Source organism: Drosophila rhopaloa, unplaced genomic scaffold, assembly GCF_018152115.1.
Source record: "Drosophila rhopaloa isolate 14029-0021.01 unplaced genomic scaffold, ASM1815211v1 contig_3, whole genome shotgun sequence".
Taxonomy (NCBI): Eukaryota; Metazoa; Arthropoda; class Insecta; order Diptera; family Drosophilidae; genus Drosophila; species Drosophila rhopaloa.
The window spans coordinates 15,124,445-15,147,354 of NW_025335123.1; the positions used below are offsets into that span (position 1 = coordinate 15,124,445).

Consider the following 22,910-nt stretch of genomic DNA (forward strand, 5'->3'; position numbering starts at 1 on the left):
GAATTTGTTTAGCGATTATAAGTTGGACATAAATTTAATAATCGAATAGTAATCAGATTACAAGTGAAACCCCTATGGTGCTAGCATAAATGACTCCATTCCGCAAAATACTTTCTTTGAAACAAATCAATTAATCTAAGTTTCTGTACTAATTTTCCCAATTTTCAGCCCACCCCATTAACTGATTGCCAGCCACAAAATGTTTTAATTGGGCTTTGGAAATTCAAAATTAAACAGCCGCCGCAAACCGCACAGAAGGCTGTCCGCAGAATGGAAAAAGCTGGAGTTTTTGGGGGCTCATTCCATATTCAAATCGGTGGGAAGAATTAGTAGCAGGCTGCGCGTAATTACGGGGATAAATGTGCACTAATTAGTGCAGCCCAGCCAAAGCCAATCGAAATCGAAATGGAAATATAATTCGAAGCCAGATATAAGCAAATACGGATTATGGATTGTGGCTTCTGAAATATTTGAATGTTTGCATATATAATAAGTGTGGCAGGACAACAGGACAAACTTTGTTTTAACGCGAAATAATATGGCATACCCTTTAATTAGCTATGAAAAAATACTACTAAAATAATAAAAACGTTATTTTAAATATTTGTTTTAATATTTGAAGAAAATTGAGAGGTTAATTTCTAGCTTTTTTGGGAATATAATTTTTTGCCAGCAAAATTTAAAATATTTGTACAATATTTAAGAAATATATTGTATTTAAGAATTTAAAGGTTTAACCACAAATCTATATTTTGTCAATTTAAAAATAACAAATATATATAATATTTTCATTTCATTACTTTCTATCTACAATTTTGTTGTCCCATCTATTGCTAAAAATACGATTACCCCGCCTTGTTTACAGGGTATCGGTTGGCAGTATCGATTTTAGTGGCTTGTCAAGTGTCTGGGTGCCCACTTAAGTCTCCCCATTTCCCTGTTCCTCGCACCTAAGGTCCGAAGTCCTCGCATTTTTCCTGACATTTTTCCCGCTCCTTGGGCTCCTTGACAAAAGAGAGGAATGGCACTATTGCGGACAAGGGCGGGTGAAAGAGATGGCAGACCGGGCTGCCACCAAGTAGTTGAGTTTGCATCGGTGAGTTGCCATAATTGGTGCGGACTCTCAATTGTTCCAGCAATCAGTCAATCAATCAATGACTTCGAGCAGTATGCACTACAATTTTAGCCACCGAAAGAGAGGGGTATATGGCAGGGGAAAGAGACAGCGCGACAGTGTTGCACCTAATTGCGAGGTGAAAAAGGTGGGCCAACAAGTGCCATGTTGATTATTGCAAAACTTTTCCTCACACTCCAAAACTTTTGCACCAAGGCCAACATATGGTAAAGGGAAAATTGTTCAGGACGAAAATAAAGGGCAGGGCTAACATTAAAGTCGTGTTGAAGTGTCAGAATTTCTTTTCATTATTTTATGCAGCCAACTTTTTTGCCGGCTGACTTTCATGAGCTGCACATAAAAATGATGTAGAATTATTAAGTTTTTCCGTTTGGCCTGTTGGCTGCCATAAAGAACAAGTTGAGCCAAAAACAAAAAACCCTGCCCAAGGGGCTTCCCCTTCCCCATCTCATTCACTCCGCCCATCTGGCAGCATAATAAATAGTAAATGGCGCTATTTTATAGGGAATTTATGCGCAAAGAAAAGGCAAAGAAATCAAATAAAGATGAGAGCTACGTTCTATTGTGTGGAAAATTGAAAAAGATATTAAATGTTGCCCAGATATGAATTATGATTTAAGAAGAGGAAATATTAGAGAACAAAAATAATTGTAGTAGAAAGAAATGGGAAATATTTAATAGCTGACTATATTAATTAGAAATTATAAGATAGATTTAATTCGTATTTATAAATCTTAACGAAAAGTGAAAACCAAAACATTGGGGGGCTACAAACCTTTAAAGTTGAGCATATTTCCCAGTCGCTTCCGGTCACCTTTTTCCAGCCATTAAGTCCGACCCATCGTGACATATCCTTTGTCTTTCCCAAAGTCCATGAATTATGCAGGCTGACATTGACCCTGGAACCTGGCACAATTCCTGGCGATTCCCCTGAACTTCTCAACTCATGGGACAAACTTTAAAGTGTCAAACTGTTAGCATGCAACCAAGTGGGGGCATTACGGGGAAGGGGACGCCGAGGAGCACTGGTTAAATCAAACTATTCAGGGACGGACAAGGCAAATGCATAATTAAAGTGCCACTAGGCTAACACAGAAAGAACAACAAGGCGGTATTAGCTGCCTGTTTGCACAACAACTTTTAATAGTTTAAACTACGGTATAAGTTCATTATTTTCTAAGTAACCTTTTGCAGGCAAGTTAATTTAATCAGGCCAGTTTTATAAGCCACTTGGGAAAACCCTTTAAGGAATTCTTTAAAATATAATTCATTTGGTAAAATATGTACTACAGTAATTCAATAACACTACAATCTGTGTTTTATATTTTATTTTATGCAGTTAATACCCAAAAATTTATAAAAGAAAGCAACTAATTGAGCGTAACAACCTTTGGGGAGTTCTTTAAAATTCAATTCATGTGGTAAAATATTAGAGATTTAAGAATAATTCTTTTGGCTTACACAAAATCTGTATCTGTATTTTATAAGAATTATACTTTAAATCAAAAAAGTATGTTTTAATACCAAGAAATTTAAAAAAGAAAGCCACTAATTAACCGTAAAAACCTTTAAGGAATTCTTTAAAATACAATTCATCTGGTAAAATATGAGAGATTTAAAAATAATTCTTTTGGCTGTTTTAAAATCTGTATATGTATTTTATAAAAATTATATTTTAAATCAAAAAAGTAAGTTTAAATACCAAGAAATTTAAAAAAGAAAGCAACTAAACAATCGTAGCTTATTCCATTTTGAAATGCTAGAGAGCAATAGTTTCTCAAACGAGAATTAGCAGAGATTTTGGCGATATTATTGCTTGGCGTGTCCTAGGAAAAGGACGAGGACAAGGATGAGGCTAAGGACGAAGTGCGGAGGAAGCCAAAGGACTTTGCTGCCGTTTGACAGCCGCAAGTGTTTGGCTGACTCCAACGCGACACTTGAGCCTCGAGTGGCGGACAAAGCGAAGTAGTCCGGGAAAACAAAAGGCGCGAGGCTGAACAGGAGCGAACTCAAGTGGTTGGTCCTTTGGCAGGACCTACAATGGTGGCCGAACCGCTGGCCCAGATTTCGGATCTTAAAGCCCCGCTTTAAGCCGCTGAGAATCGTGAGTCCGCTCTAATTACAATCTGGCCACAATTGAGGATTGCTCGCGTTGCGTGTTGCTAGGCCATTGAATCCATTCAATCCATGGAATTGAAATCCTGTCGAAGATTTGCCTAATCGTCGGCCCCGCAACCCCTCCCCACCCCCCTCCCCGCCTGTCGCGTGCTATGCGGTGTGAAATCTGGCCGAAGATTACCGCGGATCTGCGCAGATATGGCATGTATATATCGCAAAACGTTGCCCTTTGGTGTACGGCATGTAGGGATCAAGTGGCCGGATTAGAGATTCCATGGAGGGGGAGGTGGAGAGTGGGCGGTGGGCGTGGTTAAATCCTTGTAAATCCATCAGTGGGATTAGGCCATCCTGCGGTTTTAATGCCAGCCAGCCAGCCAGCCAGCCAGCTAACCAACATCTGTGACCAACTAAGCCACATTTAAGCCATTTAGAGACGCTGATGAATTTATGGACCGTCCAATTCGGTGAGACTGTCACATTCAGAGCGCCTCTTTTTAGGTCCAGGATTCCCTTTTATAACAGGGTATTTTAGTTTTGAAACATTAAACAGTTTACTTCTATTCACTAATCTCGTCGCTTATTTTGTTAACATACTTTAATAGACTTACCAAAAATAAATGTTAGATTTAAGGACTAATAATAGTATGAAGTAAGAAATATATTTAAACTCTTCATTAAGATTTTTCGAATAATATATTATCTAGAAAACATTATTAATTTGCAAAAGTAAAATATACGTTTTCCTTTCAGGCAAATAGTTAGAAATTCTTCCTTGCCTTCATTTGATTTTTTCATTTATATATATTTGTTTTAATATTAAACAATTTTACTGATATCTACGTGGCAAAAGTGAGAAAGGAACGTATACTACATAATTCTTTATAATTCCTTATAAAACATTAATTCTCTATAACTAAGCATTTTATATGAATATTAGAAAAGAGTTTTATTTTTTTTTTTTTAAATAATATTTTATTCACTGGAATCTGTTCAGTGCCTTCTGAACTTAACCTAGCGTAATTAACGAGAAAGAAATTTTATGCATACATAGAAAAGAGTTTTAAGGACCTTATCTGCGGCGTGCCCAGAAGTATGCAACAATATTTTCTTTTCAGGTAAATGGCTCAAAATATTTCATTGCCTACATTTGAGCAAAATATATTTTCTGGTGAGTTGTCATAGAAATTTGGGCAACTTTAAAAGAATAATGTCCATTGATAGCGCAAAATATAGAATCTTCACAACATAATAAATTCTATGAAACATAAATATAAATATATTGCAAAGGGCAAGTAAAAGTTCGACCTACGTAATAATGTAATTTTTTTTATTGATTTTCCCCATGTGTGTGTGTTTTGCAGAGAGGAAAATCAAGGGGGGATTGGGAACCGGAGCAGGGAACTCGATGCGTGCCAGCATCAAAACTACAGTGTGGAATACAGGGGATTGGGGGCACGGACATGTCCATCGTTCACTGATGGATGCTTCCCTAGATTGGAACTGGCAGCATGTTTGCCACCATCGAAATTGAAAACCAAGAAAATAAACAAAAAACATTTTTCGTTTCCCTTTTCTTTTTGTGCTTAAACAAACTCAATTATGAAAAGTAAGCGAAATTTGTTTGACATTTAAGAGGCGACCAGGACGGTACCTATTAAAAGTTGATAAAAATATTGCTAGCTGAAGAAAATGCAGAATAGAAAAAAATTGGTTATAAAAACTATATCAGCTCGATTTAAAATCGGGTTTTAAATGAAAACCCTGGGAAATAGTGGTCGAATGTTTGAATGTTATACCTCGTTGAACTCATTTGTAAATTTCCAGAAAAGGTAGAATTTACAGAAAAAAAAATTTCATAAAAAAATTTTGCCGAAAAAAATTATGGGAGTACTTCCTATAAAAAATATTTTGGCCAAAAGCCCAACAAATAAGCTAGATTTTTCGGTTTTAAAATGAAAAGTGGTTGAATGTTAGAATAAATATTCCCGTAAAAAAATAATGGGGGTACCCAACAAAGCATTTAAACATTTTTAAGTCACAGGGTATCAAATGTTATGGATCTATAGAAAAGCTGAGCGGGGGAGGGGCGGGTCAGATGATATCGAGTGGGAAATTGGGGGGACAACGCATAAATTGTAAACAAAAGACTGTCAAAACACTCCCCTCTTCCACTTTCATGTGGGGAGTGTGTCAAAATCACATTAGATGCTGTTAACTTTTGTCAGTGACTGTGTTTGGTTGGCTCACATTCTTTTTGGTCAATTTGTTTGTTTGCCCGCAAATTGATTGATTGCTATTGATGCCTGATTTGTCCTTAACCCTCACGCACAATGTCCTCGTCCTTTTCGTCCTTTTCGACTCCCTACATTTTTTCTCTCTTCCGCGTTTCGCTCTGCTGAGATTTGTGGTCATCCCAAATGGCTTTCTGTGGCCCACTAAATTGCAAAAGACAAAGTTAACTGGATGATGGTGTTCAGAGTGTGTGGGTGATTGAGTATATAAGTGATATTAACTTTGGCTTACACTTGGCATGTGTAAACTTTGTAATCTACTCGGGGGGCAAGGGTGATTGAATAAGATTGATTTTTTTGGCCAGCTTAGATGTGGGAAAACCGATTACATTTGGTCAGTACTAAAAGGGTTAGAATTGACTGAGAATAAGAAGTATAGGTTTTTTGGGATTATTGCTAATTGTTTAATGTTACTCTTTCACTTAAAAACCCATAAGATGATGAATGGGTTAATGGCTTAATTTTATTTAATTATTTACAAATTTCGATAGTTTTGTTGGCCTACTTTGCACATGCTAATATTTAAGAAATACATGTTTATTATTTTCTCAGGGGAGAGAGTAATTTTAAAGCCAGACTTTTGATTATTTAAAAATATTTTTCTCTTTCAAAATAGATAAAAGACCTGACCACTTGAACACCTTCACCGCGAGAAAGTTGAACTTTGATTTGCGCTACTTTATCTTAATTTCGAAGGGCAAACTTTGGGCCAACTCGCTTTGTCAGCTCGGGGAGCAACCTTTATTGGCATTTCCATTTCGCCCATCCCTGTGCACATATATTTCTCCTGTGGCCCCAGGGAATTCGATGACACCTCCACGCTTGACACACAGGGAAATATTTGCAGGACAAAACGCCTTTGTCCTTTGGAATGTGCAGCGCCAAAGAAGAAAAAAAAAAAGAGGTTGATTTGCATACGGGGAATACACATCGGACAAAGAGAGGAAATAGAAAGGTTTAGGGGAATATTCCCAGATGCATTTTTTATGCCCCTCAAAAGGGTTAAATAAAAAGCGATTTTTATGCCATTTGCCATTTTTTTCCATTCACTTATTTTTTATTTTGCCCCGTTTTATGATATGCCGACATGTTGGTCAGATCGTAAAAGCCTTTTCAAAATGGTGTCAGGTAAGAATTGAATTGAATTGCGTGAGCCGTGGAAAATCCAAAAGGGGAAAACTCTGATGGCTCTTTTTAATTAAAAAATTTAAATTCAATTTGTCATTGGCCTTTGACACTGAAAACTGCGAATCAATAAAATATTTAAAAGTACATAAGTTGCCGGGGGAGAAACACTAATTAATTGCCAGCCACAAAATGTGCAATTAAACGAACTGTGGCGGCAGTTATTCAAATATGCCCATATATTTACTGTCAATGATTACAATATATTATATATGCTGCAATGATAATTTGTTTTCCTTCTTATTTGGCATTTAACAAATGACTGCAATTAAGTGGACTTTTCTGTACGACCAGAGGAGTCGAATAGATGCGACCTTTGTGCCCCTGCAATCCAACTGAAAGGTGAGTCCTGCCAAGGGCACTTGGAACTCCAAAAGCCGCAAATAGCTGTCCACCTGACCCCCATAGATTTCCATTTTAGCTGCAGCTGACAATGAATAGCCATCTGCATCCTTTCAGTACGCAGGGAAATGGTTTTCACAGGCTTTTTTAACTGAGTGATGCTCTGCTAAAGAATTTGTATTTACAATATTTAATGCTTAGAAAAAAATAAACATTTAAGTTCAATATTTAGTATATTTCATTAGATGCAGAAATAACTTCATTTCGAAAGACCATTTGTTTAAACATACAAGAATGTATATAACAAATTACTTTTCCTTCACGAATGTAGAGTACACACCACCTCGTTTATCTCGCTCAAAAAATCCTTTTATTTTACTACTGTCGGGAATTTTCAAATGAATTTTCCGTTTTTGGTTGGCGTCGCTTTTTGTTCGTCTGAAGAATGGAAAATCGGAAAAATGGTCTCTGTTGCCCACAGGCCACCCTCCCCCCTCCCCGCCGGTGACCTTCGGCCTTTGGTCTCGAATTTTCCAGCGAACAAGAGACGGTATTTTGCGTTTCGATTGTAATACAATTAGAGGATGCATCGAAAGCTGAAAATAAGTGGAAGCTGTGTGAGTTGAAAATTGATGGGCAATGCGAATTTCCATAACAAACATAATTATCGTACATTTCGAGTACTCAGCGTTAAAGATCAGCATTTTCCAGGAAGGAAAAATGCACAGCAAGAAAATACAAGACAGGATTTTACCATAACAAATATATTTAACTAAAAAGTAAAGAACAATAAAACAGTAATACAATTTTAGCATAATTGGGATCTGTAGAAAAATATTTCGCATATATTAAATTACACCCATTCATTTAAAGTTGAGAAGGAAAATACAGAAAAATAAAAACCCATTTTACAATTGAAGACTTCCAATAACTATTCGTTCTTTCTCTCAGTGTATTTGTGCAATTTAATTGGTTTTCATTATTTTCTCTGGCTTGTTTTTCTGCACTGCCCACTGTACTTACATATGTCTACTTATAACGAAGTCAAAGCGTCTTATGTCCTCACCCACGCAATTACTTATACACTCGCAGTCACGCACATACACGCACACACACACTCCAACACCCACACAGAGACAAAGACAGAGATAGAGACAAAGACAGAGACGGAGGGAGAATTGATGAAGGCACTACTGGCATGCAAAGGCTGATTGACACACAAAGCGAGCATTCTGCCAGGATGCTTAACCATGGACCTCGAACCTCCCACCTCGACCCTTCACCTATTCGCCGCCCCATTCCCAACTGCACTGAGAGAAATCATGCTTAAGTTATACACGTCCCCAACTCAAGCGAACTTAAGAGGCAATTGTCTTTAAATATGTACTTATTTATAAGTTTTATGATCTCCTTAAAAATGTATTTAATTAAATAATATCAAAAACTTTCTAAAAGTTAAAAAAAGATCATCTTTAATTGACTTTAATTCACTAAAAGAACGAAAAAGTATTACGACCCTTCGAGAAGTCTGATATAGCCTTATTATTTCAAGTTCTTAAAGAAATTCTCTTGGAGAAACTTATAAATAAATATAAATAAAATACAAAAAAGGTCTTTTCTCCATTGAAATGATATGGTGCTGGCATATTTCCCTCAGTGCATTGTGCTTCGTTTCTGGCTTTGCTGCAATTCATTAAGATTTTCCCCCTGCGATGACAGCCAAGTCTTGAGTGGCTGCCTCGTCCCCGTTTTCCCCACTAGAACTGCACATCCTTATGGCGGGCAATTATGTCTCGAGGATGTTGGATATCATCCTGGCCAGAAAGCAGCAGGCTACAGCAAATGACAGGCCATTAAATGACCGCTGCCTGCTGGCCAGCGTAGTCCTTGTTGCGACCCTCAACGTCGAACCAACCCGAAACCCCCTTGCACGTGCATGGATTGCAGGGGCAATAAAAAGGAATCGCGACTCTTGCAAAACCCCGCAATCGTGGCCAAATGTTGCCTCATAAAACTATGCAAAACAAGGGGATTATGGTCAGGGTTAGGGGTTAGGATTTTATGAGGGTAACGCGCGGGTAGCGAATAAGACCCAATCCCTATTAGGGATCCCAGGTACCTGACCCCGATTTTCGGGTATATATTCCCACCGCCCCGTGGCAATCAGCATCAGTTGTCCAACAGCAGCTAAAGCGTTAACACCGTTTTCTAAGAAACAAAAGTACAGACAAGCATTTCGAAGAGCTACCTAAACTAACTCAGTGTGCCCAACTCACCAAACGAGTCTCACAAAGAGTGACCATCACATCGAAATTCCTTTAAATACTGAAGATCGTAAGCAACTTATTGAAAGATGGGCAGCACTCATTCGAATGAGAATATGAAGAGCGGCGAGGATTCCACAGGCCCAGTAAATCCTGGCATTTTCTGCACACCTCTTCCCAGCTTTGTGACCAAAATCCAGCGAATACTGATCCGCAAACTGAGCATCTCGGCCAGGAAGCAGAAGCGCTTGAGCAAGCGGTCCAGGCAAATCCTGCGACCCATGCCCCGCTGCTCGTCCTTCGGATCCTGCGGCACTCTGCTGACGCCCAACAAGAAGGCCACAACCACGATTGCCGATCGCCGCTATGCCCAGTGGAAGTGCAGCTTTGAGCATTTGGCCCAGAAGCAGCAGCGACTCCACGATATTAGCGAGGCCATCGCCGGACAGACCACGCCCCGCGGATTCCCCTCCCACACGGATCCCCGGCGATGCCTGATCGCCGAGGAATCACCGCTGCCGGAGTCACCACTCTACGATATGGTGGGTGGCCAGAAGATCCGCCGCCGCCTCTCCCTGCGCAGCCACGCCCCCCAGCGACGCCCCTCCGCCCGACAGAAGGCCGCCCAGGCCAAGGTCGACGCCCAGCTCCAGCGGGATCTGTGCGACCTGGAGGAGTACTACGGCGGATTCCACTACGCCCAGCGCAGCGAGCGACTGGTGAAGATTTAGAACGGAATTCCAGTGTATTCCCAAAGTAACATATTATTTTATAGCAAATATTGTGATAGCTCGTAAGCCTAAATACTTGAATAAAATTCGAATTGAAAATCAAATCATAAAATCTTTGAAAACGGGAATCGAAACGGGAAATAATGTAAAATTATAGCTTACATTTTTTGGTTCATCATTTTTTATATTTTGATATTTGGGAATATTAAACTGATAGTCACTTAAACTTCTTACGGACTTTATAAAATGTACAATGATTTTGAGTATTTTTAAAGTACTTTTAAATTCTCATAAAACAATAAAAGATGATAATATTTTAAAAGCAAATCAATTAATTTTTTATATTCGTAGAAAAAAAAACCTTTTAAGAACGTTTTTCCATTAAACAAGAGCTTAAAATAACCATTGATTAAGTGCAATTGTCATGAATTAAGTATGTATCATCGAAAGGTCAATAAGATAAATCTCAAATGGGGATTTTTTCATGGCAGACGTGATTTGATTGCCACGACAAATATTTTCCCACATTTCCATCGACTTTTCCCCTTGCCAATTAGCGGTGGCATTATTTTCAACGCCAAGAGTTCATCCAACTATTTTTAGAGAATTAAATTATTGAACGAAATCTCATAATGAGAGGCTGGCACTCTCGGTCCGAATCAAAATCGGGGGCATGGTCAGGAGGGGCGTGGCACAAACAGGCGAGGCAATTAATCAGTTGCCAACTAACACATAACAAAAGCCCACCCAAAGAAACAAAGTGCAGCAAAATCAGACAAAAGGCAGACATAAATGAAAAATTTGCAAATACTTGGTGAGAAAGGGGCGGAAAATTGTGATGGGGTGAAGGGGGGTGCCGGGAAAATACTGGTGCCAAGGGAAGCTCTTTGAGGCCTTGCCCGATTTTCTTGCTTATTTGCTTTTTGGTTCCCACAGAGAAGAACAAAAAAATATATGTAGTCAGTTCTTAAAATCCATCTTAAGTATTTTATTTCAAAAATCACTCTTTTAAGCAAACCTACAAAAGTTTTAGGATTAAATATTCATCTTATAAAATAAGATTTAACATCGATAGCAAGGAAAGTATAAAATAATATTGTAAGTTATATTTTATACTTCAGAAATTTTCTTGTTCCGTGTAGGCTCATTTTTTTTTGGTATACTTTTGCCACCAGTCACAAATAATTATTTTTTGTATTTTTTGGCAGCTCGCTTTCATCTTCAGCCAGCCAATTTGCAACGCTGCAGATTGGCGGCGGATGAATAATGATTTCGCTTTCGATTCGGATTTCCGAGTAATGCACTTTCCACAATGACACTCAAACATTGTCGGCTGCGGCGGGAAATTAATGTCGGGTTGAGATGTGTATGGGGATGAAGATGAAGATGACCCCATAATAATGCCCCCTAAAAAATGCAAATGCCCCAATGAAATATTTGTGGCGCTGTCGTCGCCAAGTTGAACGAACCGACAAACAGAAAAAGAATTCAGTATGGCTGCCATGAAGAAATTGAAACGAAATTGAAATGGATGGGTATGAAATGGGGTGACGACGAGGGCCTGACCGACATAAAACAAAATTCCGAACAGTCCATACATTAATGCTTCAATTTGGGCAACGCTCTCTGACTTTTTGGCCAAAAGTCGCCGACGAGTTGACATTAAACAAGAAAGGAAAGCTAACATCGGGCGGAGCAGAAGAAATTTGATCATCGTTAAAATGAAAATTTTGAAGGCAGTTTTTTAGAGAATCAAACCACAACTCTTAAGAGATATGCCACTTTGAAATCGGATTAAATTTGGTAAAGTTATGAACTCTGGAATTCCAATTGTAGGTCACCTTTTAACAAGTCATGGGAAACATGGAAAAAAATGACATGAAAATGGGTCAAAAATTTGATCATCTTTAAAATAAAAATTTTGAATGCAGTTTTTTAGAGAATCAAACCACAAGTCTTAGGAGGTATGCCACTTTGAAATCGGATTAAATTTGGTAAAGTTATGGACTCTGGAAGTCCAATTGTGGGTCACCTTTTTACAGAGTATTTTGCAAGGGTATATCAACTTCGGCTCCGCCCGAAGTTAGCTTTCCTTTCTTGTTAAATGTTTAATATTGCTTATTAACATTAACATATTTTTATTGGTTCTGGAAAACATTGAATATTTAAAAGTATCATAAAGTATTTTTATGTACTCAAATAAGAAGAAATTAAATTAGGTATTTCACTGATAATACAAGATATATATTTTAGGATATTTAAGTGAATTAATAAAACTTTGGATTGTGCAATTACCTAAATAAGGTGTATTGTATTTAAATAGCAACATGGTCTGTTGGCCTGTTCCATTTCCAAAGGCTTGCCCCAGTGAACTTTGACCCCCATTGGGACACAGATACCCCTTAATGTCTGGTCGCAATTATCCGTTATTGGTCGGATGGCAATAATTTGACCATTAGCTTATGGACTACTATATTCATATGTACATTCAAATCGATACAAGAAACCAAGTAACCAAACCAATGTCAATATCAAAGCAAAGCCGAAACCGAAAATCAAAACCAGAACCAGAACCCAGCGTCACGTGCGGGCAAAACCAAATCAACAAATGAAAACTAATAGGCAATTATAGGAAAATGTTAGACAAAAGGGTGGGGGAGAAGGGGGACGCGGTGGCGGTGGGGGTGGGGCAAGTCATGTCCATACTCAAGGTCGCGGTCACAGAACGCGTGCAATATTTGGTGAAACAATGTGTCAAAGGGAATCGGAATTTCCCTTGGTTCAGCTGGTTCTCTTCGTTTAAAACTAATTTACATTAAAACAGGCAGTTTATATACTTTTGCAGCTGTTAAAAAAATTAGGTATTCAATGAAGTTAAATAAACTATGAAGTTAGGATATGACTGATCAACAATATGTATACTTTATAGGGTTGTGAATGGTTCATTCACTGCATTGCAAACTTTTGACTGAAATTAAAATACTCTTCCAAGGATTTAAAAAAGCAAATTTTTTATTTGTAATTAGAAAATACTTTTTCTGTTTTCTTTTAAATTCCTCATTTTCTATGCCACTCACACTTTTAGTATTGATTACATTGCCAAGTCAATTCTTTATGTGCCACCAATTTCCATTTGCCTCTTTTCATTTTCAACCACATGGAAATTTTCACGCCACTTGAGGCTCCCATCGTGTATTTTTTTTTCTAGGAAATTTGATTTTACGCTATTTATTTAAATTTATTTATACTTTATCTGCAATTTGGTCGTTGGCAACATGGGCGAACGACGAGCAATCTCCGCGTCATCCTCGACTCATCCTGTCGAATGGTTTTACTTCCTTTTCAGGGGGCCTCTGCATACATTACCTACCACCTCACCAGCCCACCACCCCACCAGCCCATCAGCCCGTTCCCCTTTGACCTCAGTACCGTTTTCTTTTCACCGCCTGCCTTTTTCCTCTCATTTCACATCCCGTTGACGTTGACGCTGATTGTGTGCAAATGATAGCAATATGGCAACAATCTTTATATCACACCATCCACCCACCACCCACCACCACCATTTTCTGTCCAGAGTTGTCGCTGCGCTTGTTTGTTATTGTTATCATTATCATGCTTCGCTGATGACGATGACAATCATTACGATGCTGATGATGATGGTTTTTTTCCCTTTTATATGGGGTATACTATAAGAATAAACATGACTTGGTTAGTTGCCTAATTGAAAGGAAGATGTTGAAGTGAGATTAAGATTGAGACCTTGCGAAATGGAAATTCCAGGAAAAGTGTCAATGAAAGAAGAAAGAAACCCTATTAAACATAACAATTGGGCTTAACTACTGTGAATATTAATCTCTCTAATCTATATTTCTTATTTTTAGAATCGTATTTTCTAGGAATTATCAGATATGTATGTATGGTTCAAAAGCTTTTAAATAAAATAAATGTCTTTAAACAAAATAATGAGTATATAATATATAATTACGAGGCTGTGAGTTTCATTAAAGCACACGTGAAATAAAGTTAATTAGGCATGCAAGTGTACTTTGAGTACCCTATATTAACATAATTTTGCATCTCAAAGTTAATGTATAACTAAGTTTGTTCGTAAGTGTTATATATAAATTCAGGGATTAAACAAAAATGTTTTAAAATGCCTTAAGTCTACAAATTTGCCTAAGTCCTTCTGTCTTTCTGCCATTTAAGGATAGTACGGTGCATATACAGAGTAAAGCAGTTAATTTGCATATGCGTGACTGTCTGTGTGTGTGCGTGTGCAGGACACATGAACAGGACGACAAGTTCATCGTGTTATAAATTATTACCAGCTCGGAGACAAAACGAATTTCATTTGATGTTGCTGCGCTCAGGCGGATATGTTGGCAATAATAGTAATAATGCCGCTGCCGAGAAATGGTAATAATAATGTTGATGCTGCTGGCTATGATCATCATCATCAGTGTCCTGTTCCTGGTTTTCTGCAAACTTCTTCATGTGCTTTTTCGGGGGCATTTAATTAAATTTTAATGACACCGTACACTACTAAATCATGGCCGCAAATCCCCCCAAGAATACGCGAAAATTTTTGGGATAATAAAAAAGTGAGTGCTGTGTGCAGGATCAACATGGACTAAGCCCCAAAGCGATGTCCTTGCCGCTGTCCTTGGCAAATCCCACTTAAGGCACACGCGGCGTATACGCAATTAGTTGAGTTTAATTTATGTCGCCTGCTTGTGCCCCATCGCCCAACCGAAATGACAAAAGGATAAAAAGCATTTTGCCGAAAGAACAAAAATATAAATTAGGCTGGGAAACAGGACTCGGGACTCAGGACTTGGAGCACAGCATCAAGGGCTTTTGACGCGGCTTTCGGTCTAAGCCAGAGTGCGTAAGTGGCAATTAAAAAGCCAGAAAATAACACACAGCCACTGCCGAACGGGAAAATTACGCAAAAAACCGGGGAAAGAAAAGTCAATGAAAAAAAATGAAGTTCTAAGAGCGTTTTCCCCCCGTTTTTTGCGCCCACGTCACTTTGCGGCTTGATTTATGCCCGCTTCACTTTCACTTAATTTCCCCTTAATTTCCGCTCCAGTATCACTTGATTTTTCCGCTTCCCTTGCTTCATTCTGCATTTCAATTCGGCTTAGATTTATTCGGCATTTTATTCACGGCCATGTGCAGTTTATTATACTATTTTTTATTTGTTATTATCGCGAGTTCACTTTTTAAGGGCTTGAAATACTCTAAATGTATTTGTTTTAATTATCTCATGATATTTACTACATTTATTTGTATTGAGCATGATGTTATTTAGCAAAATACTGCTTATTAATTTTCCGCCCTTGCTCTAAATTATTTGTATTAGTTAATTTACTTTTGTTTGTTTTAAGCTGTAATGTTTTTTTAATTCAATTTTGAATAATAAATTAACGCCTTTTCTAGATTGCAATCGTTTTGTTTTTGTTATCTATTAAACAATCTCTTTCATTTGTGCGATATAAATGAAATTAAATTATATTTGTTTTGCATAATAGGTTTAATTAAAATTGCAATTTTCGCTTTATAAATATGGAATAATTTTTTCTGTAAACTTTATTTGCCCTGCCAAATTTCTGCCACATGCAATAATTATTGTGAAAATACAAATTTAAACATCCACGATTTTGGTTTACATTTCTTCTTTGAATTTAATATTTTATATTTTGATTTTCAAAAGGTTTTAAATTTTCTGTGGCAAATGTCGGCTTCCTTCACATCATTATTTCATTTCGTTCTTCATCTTGACTGAATTCTGGCATAATTTTCTTTTTAATTGACCGTTTACTTTGGTTCAAATTCAGTTCCTTTTCGTGGCAGTAGTTCTCAAATTTCGGTATACGTACCTTGATTCCCTTCTGCACGTATATTTATTTACTGGCTTCTGTTTGCCCTTCATATTTACTTTCACTTTGCACTTGGTTCGGTTCAAGATTGTGGCTTGTTTACCCTCGCAAAATGTTCGCCAAGTCTGTGCCCCCCAAAAAGTAAAAAAGTATGCAACGCGGGCACTTTTAAGCCAAAATATTGAAGTCAAAACCTTTGAGGAGAGAGAAACTTTTCGGTTAACTTTTGTTTTAGTTATCCCCCTCGAGGGGCCCTCCACTATTTCCGAGTAAACTCACAACAATAACAGCAGTAACAACGTTGGCGTTTCCATTATTTTCGTCATTTAGCATCATCCATCTCCATATAGACCCATACAATACAACCCACCTAAAGACAAAGCGCGGAAAACAAAAAGAAAAGCGAGGTCCAAGAAACGCGAAAGAAGTTTTCTGTAGCATACTTAGCAAGCCAAGGGGCATTGAAACAACAGTATGAACACTCCACACATAAGAAAAATAATTGAGCTTTATTATATTTATACCAATACTTAGACAAATAATAAATAAAGAAAGAATATTATATTTACAGATTTTTAAAACAAAATCAGTTAAATTGAATTCGGATATAACTTTTAAAGTTCTATCTTATCTTTACAAATCATTATGGGAATTTTGCATTTCTTTACATTTTTAAATGACCCTTTATTGATTGCTTGATCTTAGTAATGCTTTTTTCTCAGTGCATCTAAAATTACTTGAGGATATTTTGGGATGGAGGAGTGGTCCAAGAAAGGGGGCGGGAGTCATGGATTGGCCATTTGGAAGGCAAGAATGTAAATGACGCCATAATTGCACACATCAAATCAAGCAGCAACAACGAAGGAAAAGGACGAGAAAAGGACGAGAAAGCCAAAGGACGAGAAGAAGGACGAGCATAAGAAACAGCAGCAGAAGCATAAAATCGGAACAAAAAAAAAAAGAAAAACAGTTGTGGAAAAAGAGCGGAAACAATTTCAATGGATGCGTGCAACAAAGCGTTGCAAATCGACCATTCTGCGTCTGGGTGCGATTTTTCCGCGTTTTCTTTTTGCGGGTTTTCCGCCCACTTTTTCCCCATTTTCCGCCCCCTTTCTTCAGTCCAGCATCATTTCCCCGCTTGTTTTGATTGTTTGCCCAAAGGATATTAAGTCAATTGCAGAGCTTCTCTTGCCCCCAAAAACAGAGAATTTCCCCAAACTCCGCCTGATATGCATATTTAATTTTATGATTTCGGCCCGTGCCCAAATAAGTTGGGGTAAAGGGCTAAAAAGGGCAAAAACTTTGGGGAAAGGTAATTTGAAAGGCATTCGCAGGGCAAATCAAGGGTGGAGAAGGTAAAGTTCCACTGATAAGCAGCGATTGCGGCATGTCCTTCGAAAGTTGCCAATTATCGTGATTACCCGAGTGACAGATCCAGATCCTATATGATTGATACAACCACTCGTTCCGGAGACCTTCAAGAAATGTGAGTTTCGCCCACAAAAACTTTATCAAACGATTTGCGGGTCAGCAACTCAAAAGCCACATCAAACTTTCGATGACAAGCTTTGAGGCAAAGGAAAGTGGTTAACCTTTTGGAAAATAACCACATCACATTCAGTGATACTCTTTTAAAATTGAGAACTCTATACGATGACGAAATTGTCTAAACAAAAAAGCAACACAATATTTACTTTAAGGCAGTTTTAAAAGTGGTATGAACTCTCTAGAGATTTTAATTCTTACTTAACTAGCCTTTATTTATTTATTTATTTATTATAGATGATAGTAAAGTTTACAAAACTAAGACTAACAAAGGGGAGGTGTAGTGCTAGTTGGTTAACTTTAATTTAACAATATTTCTTAATTTTAATTTTTGATTTTAGATTTATATTTCGTTGAATAAAATGTTTTTTTTAGGGAACATATGATTGTTATTATATTTTCTTATGTAGGTCCCAGCCTTTATTATTTCTGTTATTTTTAAATAAATCATAATTAAGCTTATGATGTATTAATATCAACTCCATAGTTATTATAAACTAAGAGTTTTGAGTATAATAAGTTAACAGATAGTTGGACATTTTGCTCACTTCAAATCGGAGTAAATTAAAATCGTAGACAATGGAATTCGAAATCAGGCCAAGAGACTTAAAAACTTTGATGAACCCGGTGGGGGAAAAATTCCAAAGTGTGGATTTGGGCATAAATGAGGGGGTTTGGTGGGTGGTGGGTGGTGAGTGGGGTCTTAGTTTGGTTTTTGACCTTTGTAGGCCATCCTTTATCCCTTATCCGTCGACTGTGGTTGCCCGGTTTCTTTTGTCTGGCTTTTTTGGTTCTGTTTGTTTTGGTTCCGACTGTCTGACTCGCTTTTATTCCCTTCCCTTTTCGCCCGTTGACCCTTTGACCCACTCCCCTTTGACCTCGTGTTCTCGTGCGATTGTTTATTGTTTGGTCGCTTATCTGCGCAGCCAAATTGATTTCCAAGCATGTAAATAAAACACTGCCCCTCATAATTATGGCCCAAAAACTTCTTGCCTTGTAATTTACTTCAATATGCAAATTAGAGGCCAAGTTTAGCAGACGTACGCAGGGTTGAGGTCGGCATATTTCGCATGTTTACCTTTCAACTTGATATGCATAACTCAAATAAACAAAAGCCTACTCATTCTGCCTTTAGTTTACCTTCAGATTTGTCTAAATGGAAATTGATGGGGCCGACTGAACAGTGCGGTTCAGAAGTTAACGACCACCTGATTGATGATGATGGCCAAGTATTTGTTTATCTACCTTCGCAAGAAGTGAACAACGATTCATTGAATTTTTCCTACCAGGAAGAACAAATTGAATGAATTGAACTCCGAACTAAATCACATTAACAAGTGGGAATCAAATTGTTGAATTCCATATAAATATTGAGAAGCATTTATTGGGTTGCATTTAATTGGCATTACCACATTAAACATAAATGTGATTTCGATACATATTTATGCCTTGCAGTTCAACACGTTCTATGGAAGATTATTCTTGAATAATTAAGAAACATCTTCACAAACATCAACACAAATAAAATAAACAATAAACCAGGTACTGAGTGAGGTCTAGCCCCCATTAAATTCGAATATAAATTGATCGTCTGCAAAATGTTAATTAACTGAGCTCGGACACGTTCCATTTGCACTCACTGTTTTGCGGGTAAAAGAAAGAAAATTTCCTAACATTTCATTTCGTTGAGCACTGGGGCAAATAAACATTTTGGCAGCAAGTCGAATACAAAATGAAAATATTGTAGAGGCGATTTTAATTATAAATCAAATTAGAACTAGCAACAACAAATTTTTTGGGCAATTCTGGTGAAGTCAGCGAATCAAATGTGTAGGCCAGAAAAATCGAAAATGCAAATTCGCCTGGAATTTATCACTTTAAACAGAGTCGAACGAAGCTGATGGCCAAAATGTATCTGTGTATCTGCAATAGAAGCATTGCATCCGCATCTGCATCTCTTGTTGGTTCAGATGCTATATTGCCGCACTTTCCCCCTTTTTCCCCCCTTTTCTCACCCCTTTTCTCCCCCCTTTTCTCCCCCCTTCTTCTGTATGTATGACTGCTGTTGCATTTGTTCGTTTTTCATTTTCCAAAATCAACGAACAAGTTTCCCGTGTGTTTTTTTCCCCATCTCCTCTCGTTTTTTTATTTGCTTTTTGTGCTGCAGCCACATTTTGGAAAATGTGAAACTCTTTTTTTTTTGAATCGCAGAGCTTAGGTGAGGTGAAAGGATTGGAGTGGAAAGTTACAGGTGGGGGGCTCACAAAATGCTCTCTTTTTTCCTGCCCTCTAAATGGCATTGATATTTGCAACTAAGGTTAGGAACTACCTTAAAAGTAGAAAACAAAACTGCCAATTTAAATATTAACATAAATCTAAGAGCATTTTGTATAAAAATTGAATTGTTTTCTTGCTTAAGATAATTAAAGTTTATCAATTGACTCTTCATCACAGAGTAATAGCCAATAAATGATGTTGAAATGGTGAATGTACTTTAGAAAATTCAATTAAAAGTCATAAATTAAGGTTTTAACACGCAGAATTCATTTCAAGATAAATTTAACAAGCGAACAAATATAATTTCTACAAAATGCAATTTCTTCGTTATGATATTAACGTGATAATTAAGAGATGGATTTTAATACGGGTTTGCTTTTCGTATACAAGTCAGCCAGTAAGTGAAGCACATACGAGTATCTTGCAACTGAACACTCAGACATCTCCGGCAGATGTTTGCGATGCCCCATAGGTATATATTCTAGCCTCCGTTTTCGGTTCTGCTGACAGCAGACACTCGTCATAAAGCTGGAACATATTTGCATCCATTACACTGCAGTCCCCAGTTGACAGGATACGAATCGCCAGGCGAACAATGGGCGGATGAAGGACACAACTTGGCTGTCATTAGGGTTGCCAGGGGGGCCGGAAAAGTAAGGCATTTGGGGGTATGCAGGGTAGCCATATCCCGGTCATTTGGCTAATTATCCATTGAGCCGCTTACAACTTTAATCCCCAAGACGACAAGCGAAATTCCCCCGCCGAGGACACTTTCAATTAAACTCCAGCTACTTTTCCTTTTGGGCAGAGGTGATTAGACACAGTGGCCATGCGACTACCTGGAAATCCTGGTGGACAAACTGCTACCGAAAACGACCTGTGACTTGTGACCTGTGACCTGTTTGTGACATGACCGCATTTTGGTCATTAGGAGAATGCAATGCAAAACCTTCGCATTTTCCTTGACATTTTTCGCCATTCGGTGGGCGGAACCCAGAAAGGGAAAATTAGAGCAAAACGGCGTTGGGAAAAGGGTAATGGCAATGGAAATGGTGAGTGATGTGCTTGGACTGGGGGCGGCACGGGGGCGTGGCAAATCCCTGCTCTATAGTTCACACTTTTCCAACATACGCATCTCTACTCAATGAGTTTTTAATTAACTTTCAAAGCAAAAACTCAAGTGCCACTAGTGCTTCCTTCTACTGTTTTTCTTCAACTACACGGAGAGAAAAATATTTGATTCTTAGAGTGACACAATAAAAAATGTTGTAATCTTCCGATTTTAAAAATTCAGATTTAAAAATTAAAAAAAAGTGGGTTGAGTTTTATTAAATAATAATAAAGTCCCGACATTTGAAATTAAATGAAATCCTTTCTCATTTATAAACAACGTATCAAATAATTTAGTGTATTTATGTAATTAAAAAAAAAAATTTTAAATGTTTTTTTGTATATACTTATTTTATTTCTTGTTTTTTGTTTTTTGGAAATATAAGCTTAATTTCTTGTTTTTATAGTTATCCATCACTTGTATACAAAAATGTACTACTTTTTGTACGGAAAACATTATAAATATGATGGCTTATGTTATAAATTTTCTCTCAGTGCACTCTCTGTGGCCCGCTTCCTCTTCTCCATCACGTTTTGAGCTCATCACACATGCCGAGTTCTATGGGGATTTTTGGGGTCGTGGGGTCGAGGGGTCGAGGGGCGTGGCTGTCATTTTGCATTCTATTCAATTCCCATCAAGGTAGAGAGTGCTCGAGTTGACTTTCAATTTTTCGCCAGGATAAAGGATAATAGAAACAGCAATGCCAACAAACACAAAATTGTTGTCAACACTAATGAAATTACAAAAGGACACGACAGCAGAAGGGTACAAAATAATAGGAGTAGGGCGAAAACCTAGAGACAACACTTTAAATAATTAAGCACTCAAAGGGGAGCCCTAGATTATCAAAGATCTCTCTTTAAGAAGATCTGCCAGGAGTAAAAGAATGAACAAAAGTAAGTGAGGTAATTTTAAGATAGATTTTTTGTACATACTTATATGCAAAAACAAGTTTCTTTATCACAAAAATCATTTAAATTCAGGTGGTTATCTTCCTTATCTCTTTATAAATATATTACTTTACTCATGACCAAATGATTTACTCCATTAAACTGAATATATTATATTAAAATCATTGTGTTGCAAATGTTCATGGCTACGTGCTTTTAATTCGTTAACATTATATTTGAAATGTAATATCACTTTTGGCCTCATAAACAAATCAATTTGCTTCCCACATTGTATTAAGTTTTCCACGCCAACTTCTGGCCAAAAATATTAAAATTCCCTTCTCCGAATGGGAAACAATCAACTCGTGTTTCCATACATAAATTACTATATACACACGTGCTGTGAAACATGTATATAATCCATTTTAATCAAAGGGTGTTAATGTTTGCCTAACTGGGGAACACGAAACACAAAACCTTACAGTGGAAATTGGCAAATCAAACGGAGATAACAAACAGGGAAATTGAATCCCTATTTATGATAATTATGTTACAGAGTTTCTACTGAGGATACATCGAGGTTTGATATTTTATATGATACTTGAGAGAATTCGGATACTAAAAGGTATGTTATATTGTACTTTTAACCACAACTCTATAAGAAAAATCCCTGTAAAGTCGCATCTATGCAATAAAAGCAGAAGTTGCACTTAGGCGATTAGACCTGTAATTGCATGTTGCACGTTGAGTGGCGAGACCTTTGGGGTATCATCATCATCATCATCATCATCATTATAATCATCATTACCACCATCGTCCGCGCGAACAGTAATTTCCAACTCGATTGCGTGCTTTTGTTCATGTGTGGCCTTTAACCCGATTGATGGCCACGGGGCTGTTCGTCCGTTGGGCTGTTGGGGGTTAAGGTTACCCTGCCCTGAGGTGCGGATGCAAAGGGTTAAGGCACACACGCCCCCCTGCCCCCCCCGCCGCCCCCGCTGGGTGCACACGCAAATGGCAAAGGACCAAAGGGATCGCTTCGGAAATTGTTTTTAATACGCGTTTTATTTCATTTGCAGCTTGTAACATGTCACAAATTGCAAAAATAAAAAGTCATCCCCTTTTCGTGGGCGTGGCAG

At 37.7% G+C, this 22,910-nt stretch overlaps 2 protein-coding genes across 2 annotated transcripts in view; one reads left to right on the forward strand and one right to left on the reverse strand.

Moving 5' to 3' along the window:
* Positions 1-22,910, reverse strand: part of LOC108047131 — a 47,324-nt gene that overhangs the window by 17,586 nt on the left and 6,828 nt on the right. The gene's annotated exons all lie outside the window — the stretch shown is intronic.
* LOC108047134 (protein nullo) lies at positions 9,256-10,066 on the forward strand. The gene has a single exon (XM_017127220.1). It carries the CDS (start codon positions 9,425-9,427, stop codon positions 10,064-10,066), a length of 642 nt encoding a protein of 213 aa, XP_016982709.1. The 5' UTR covers positions 9,256-9,424.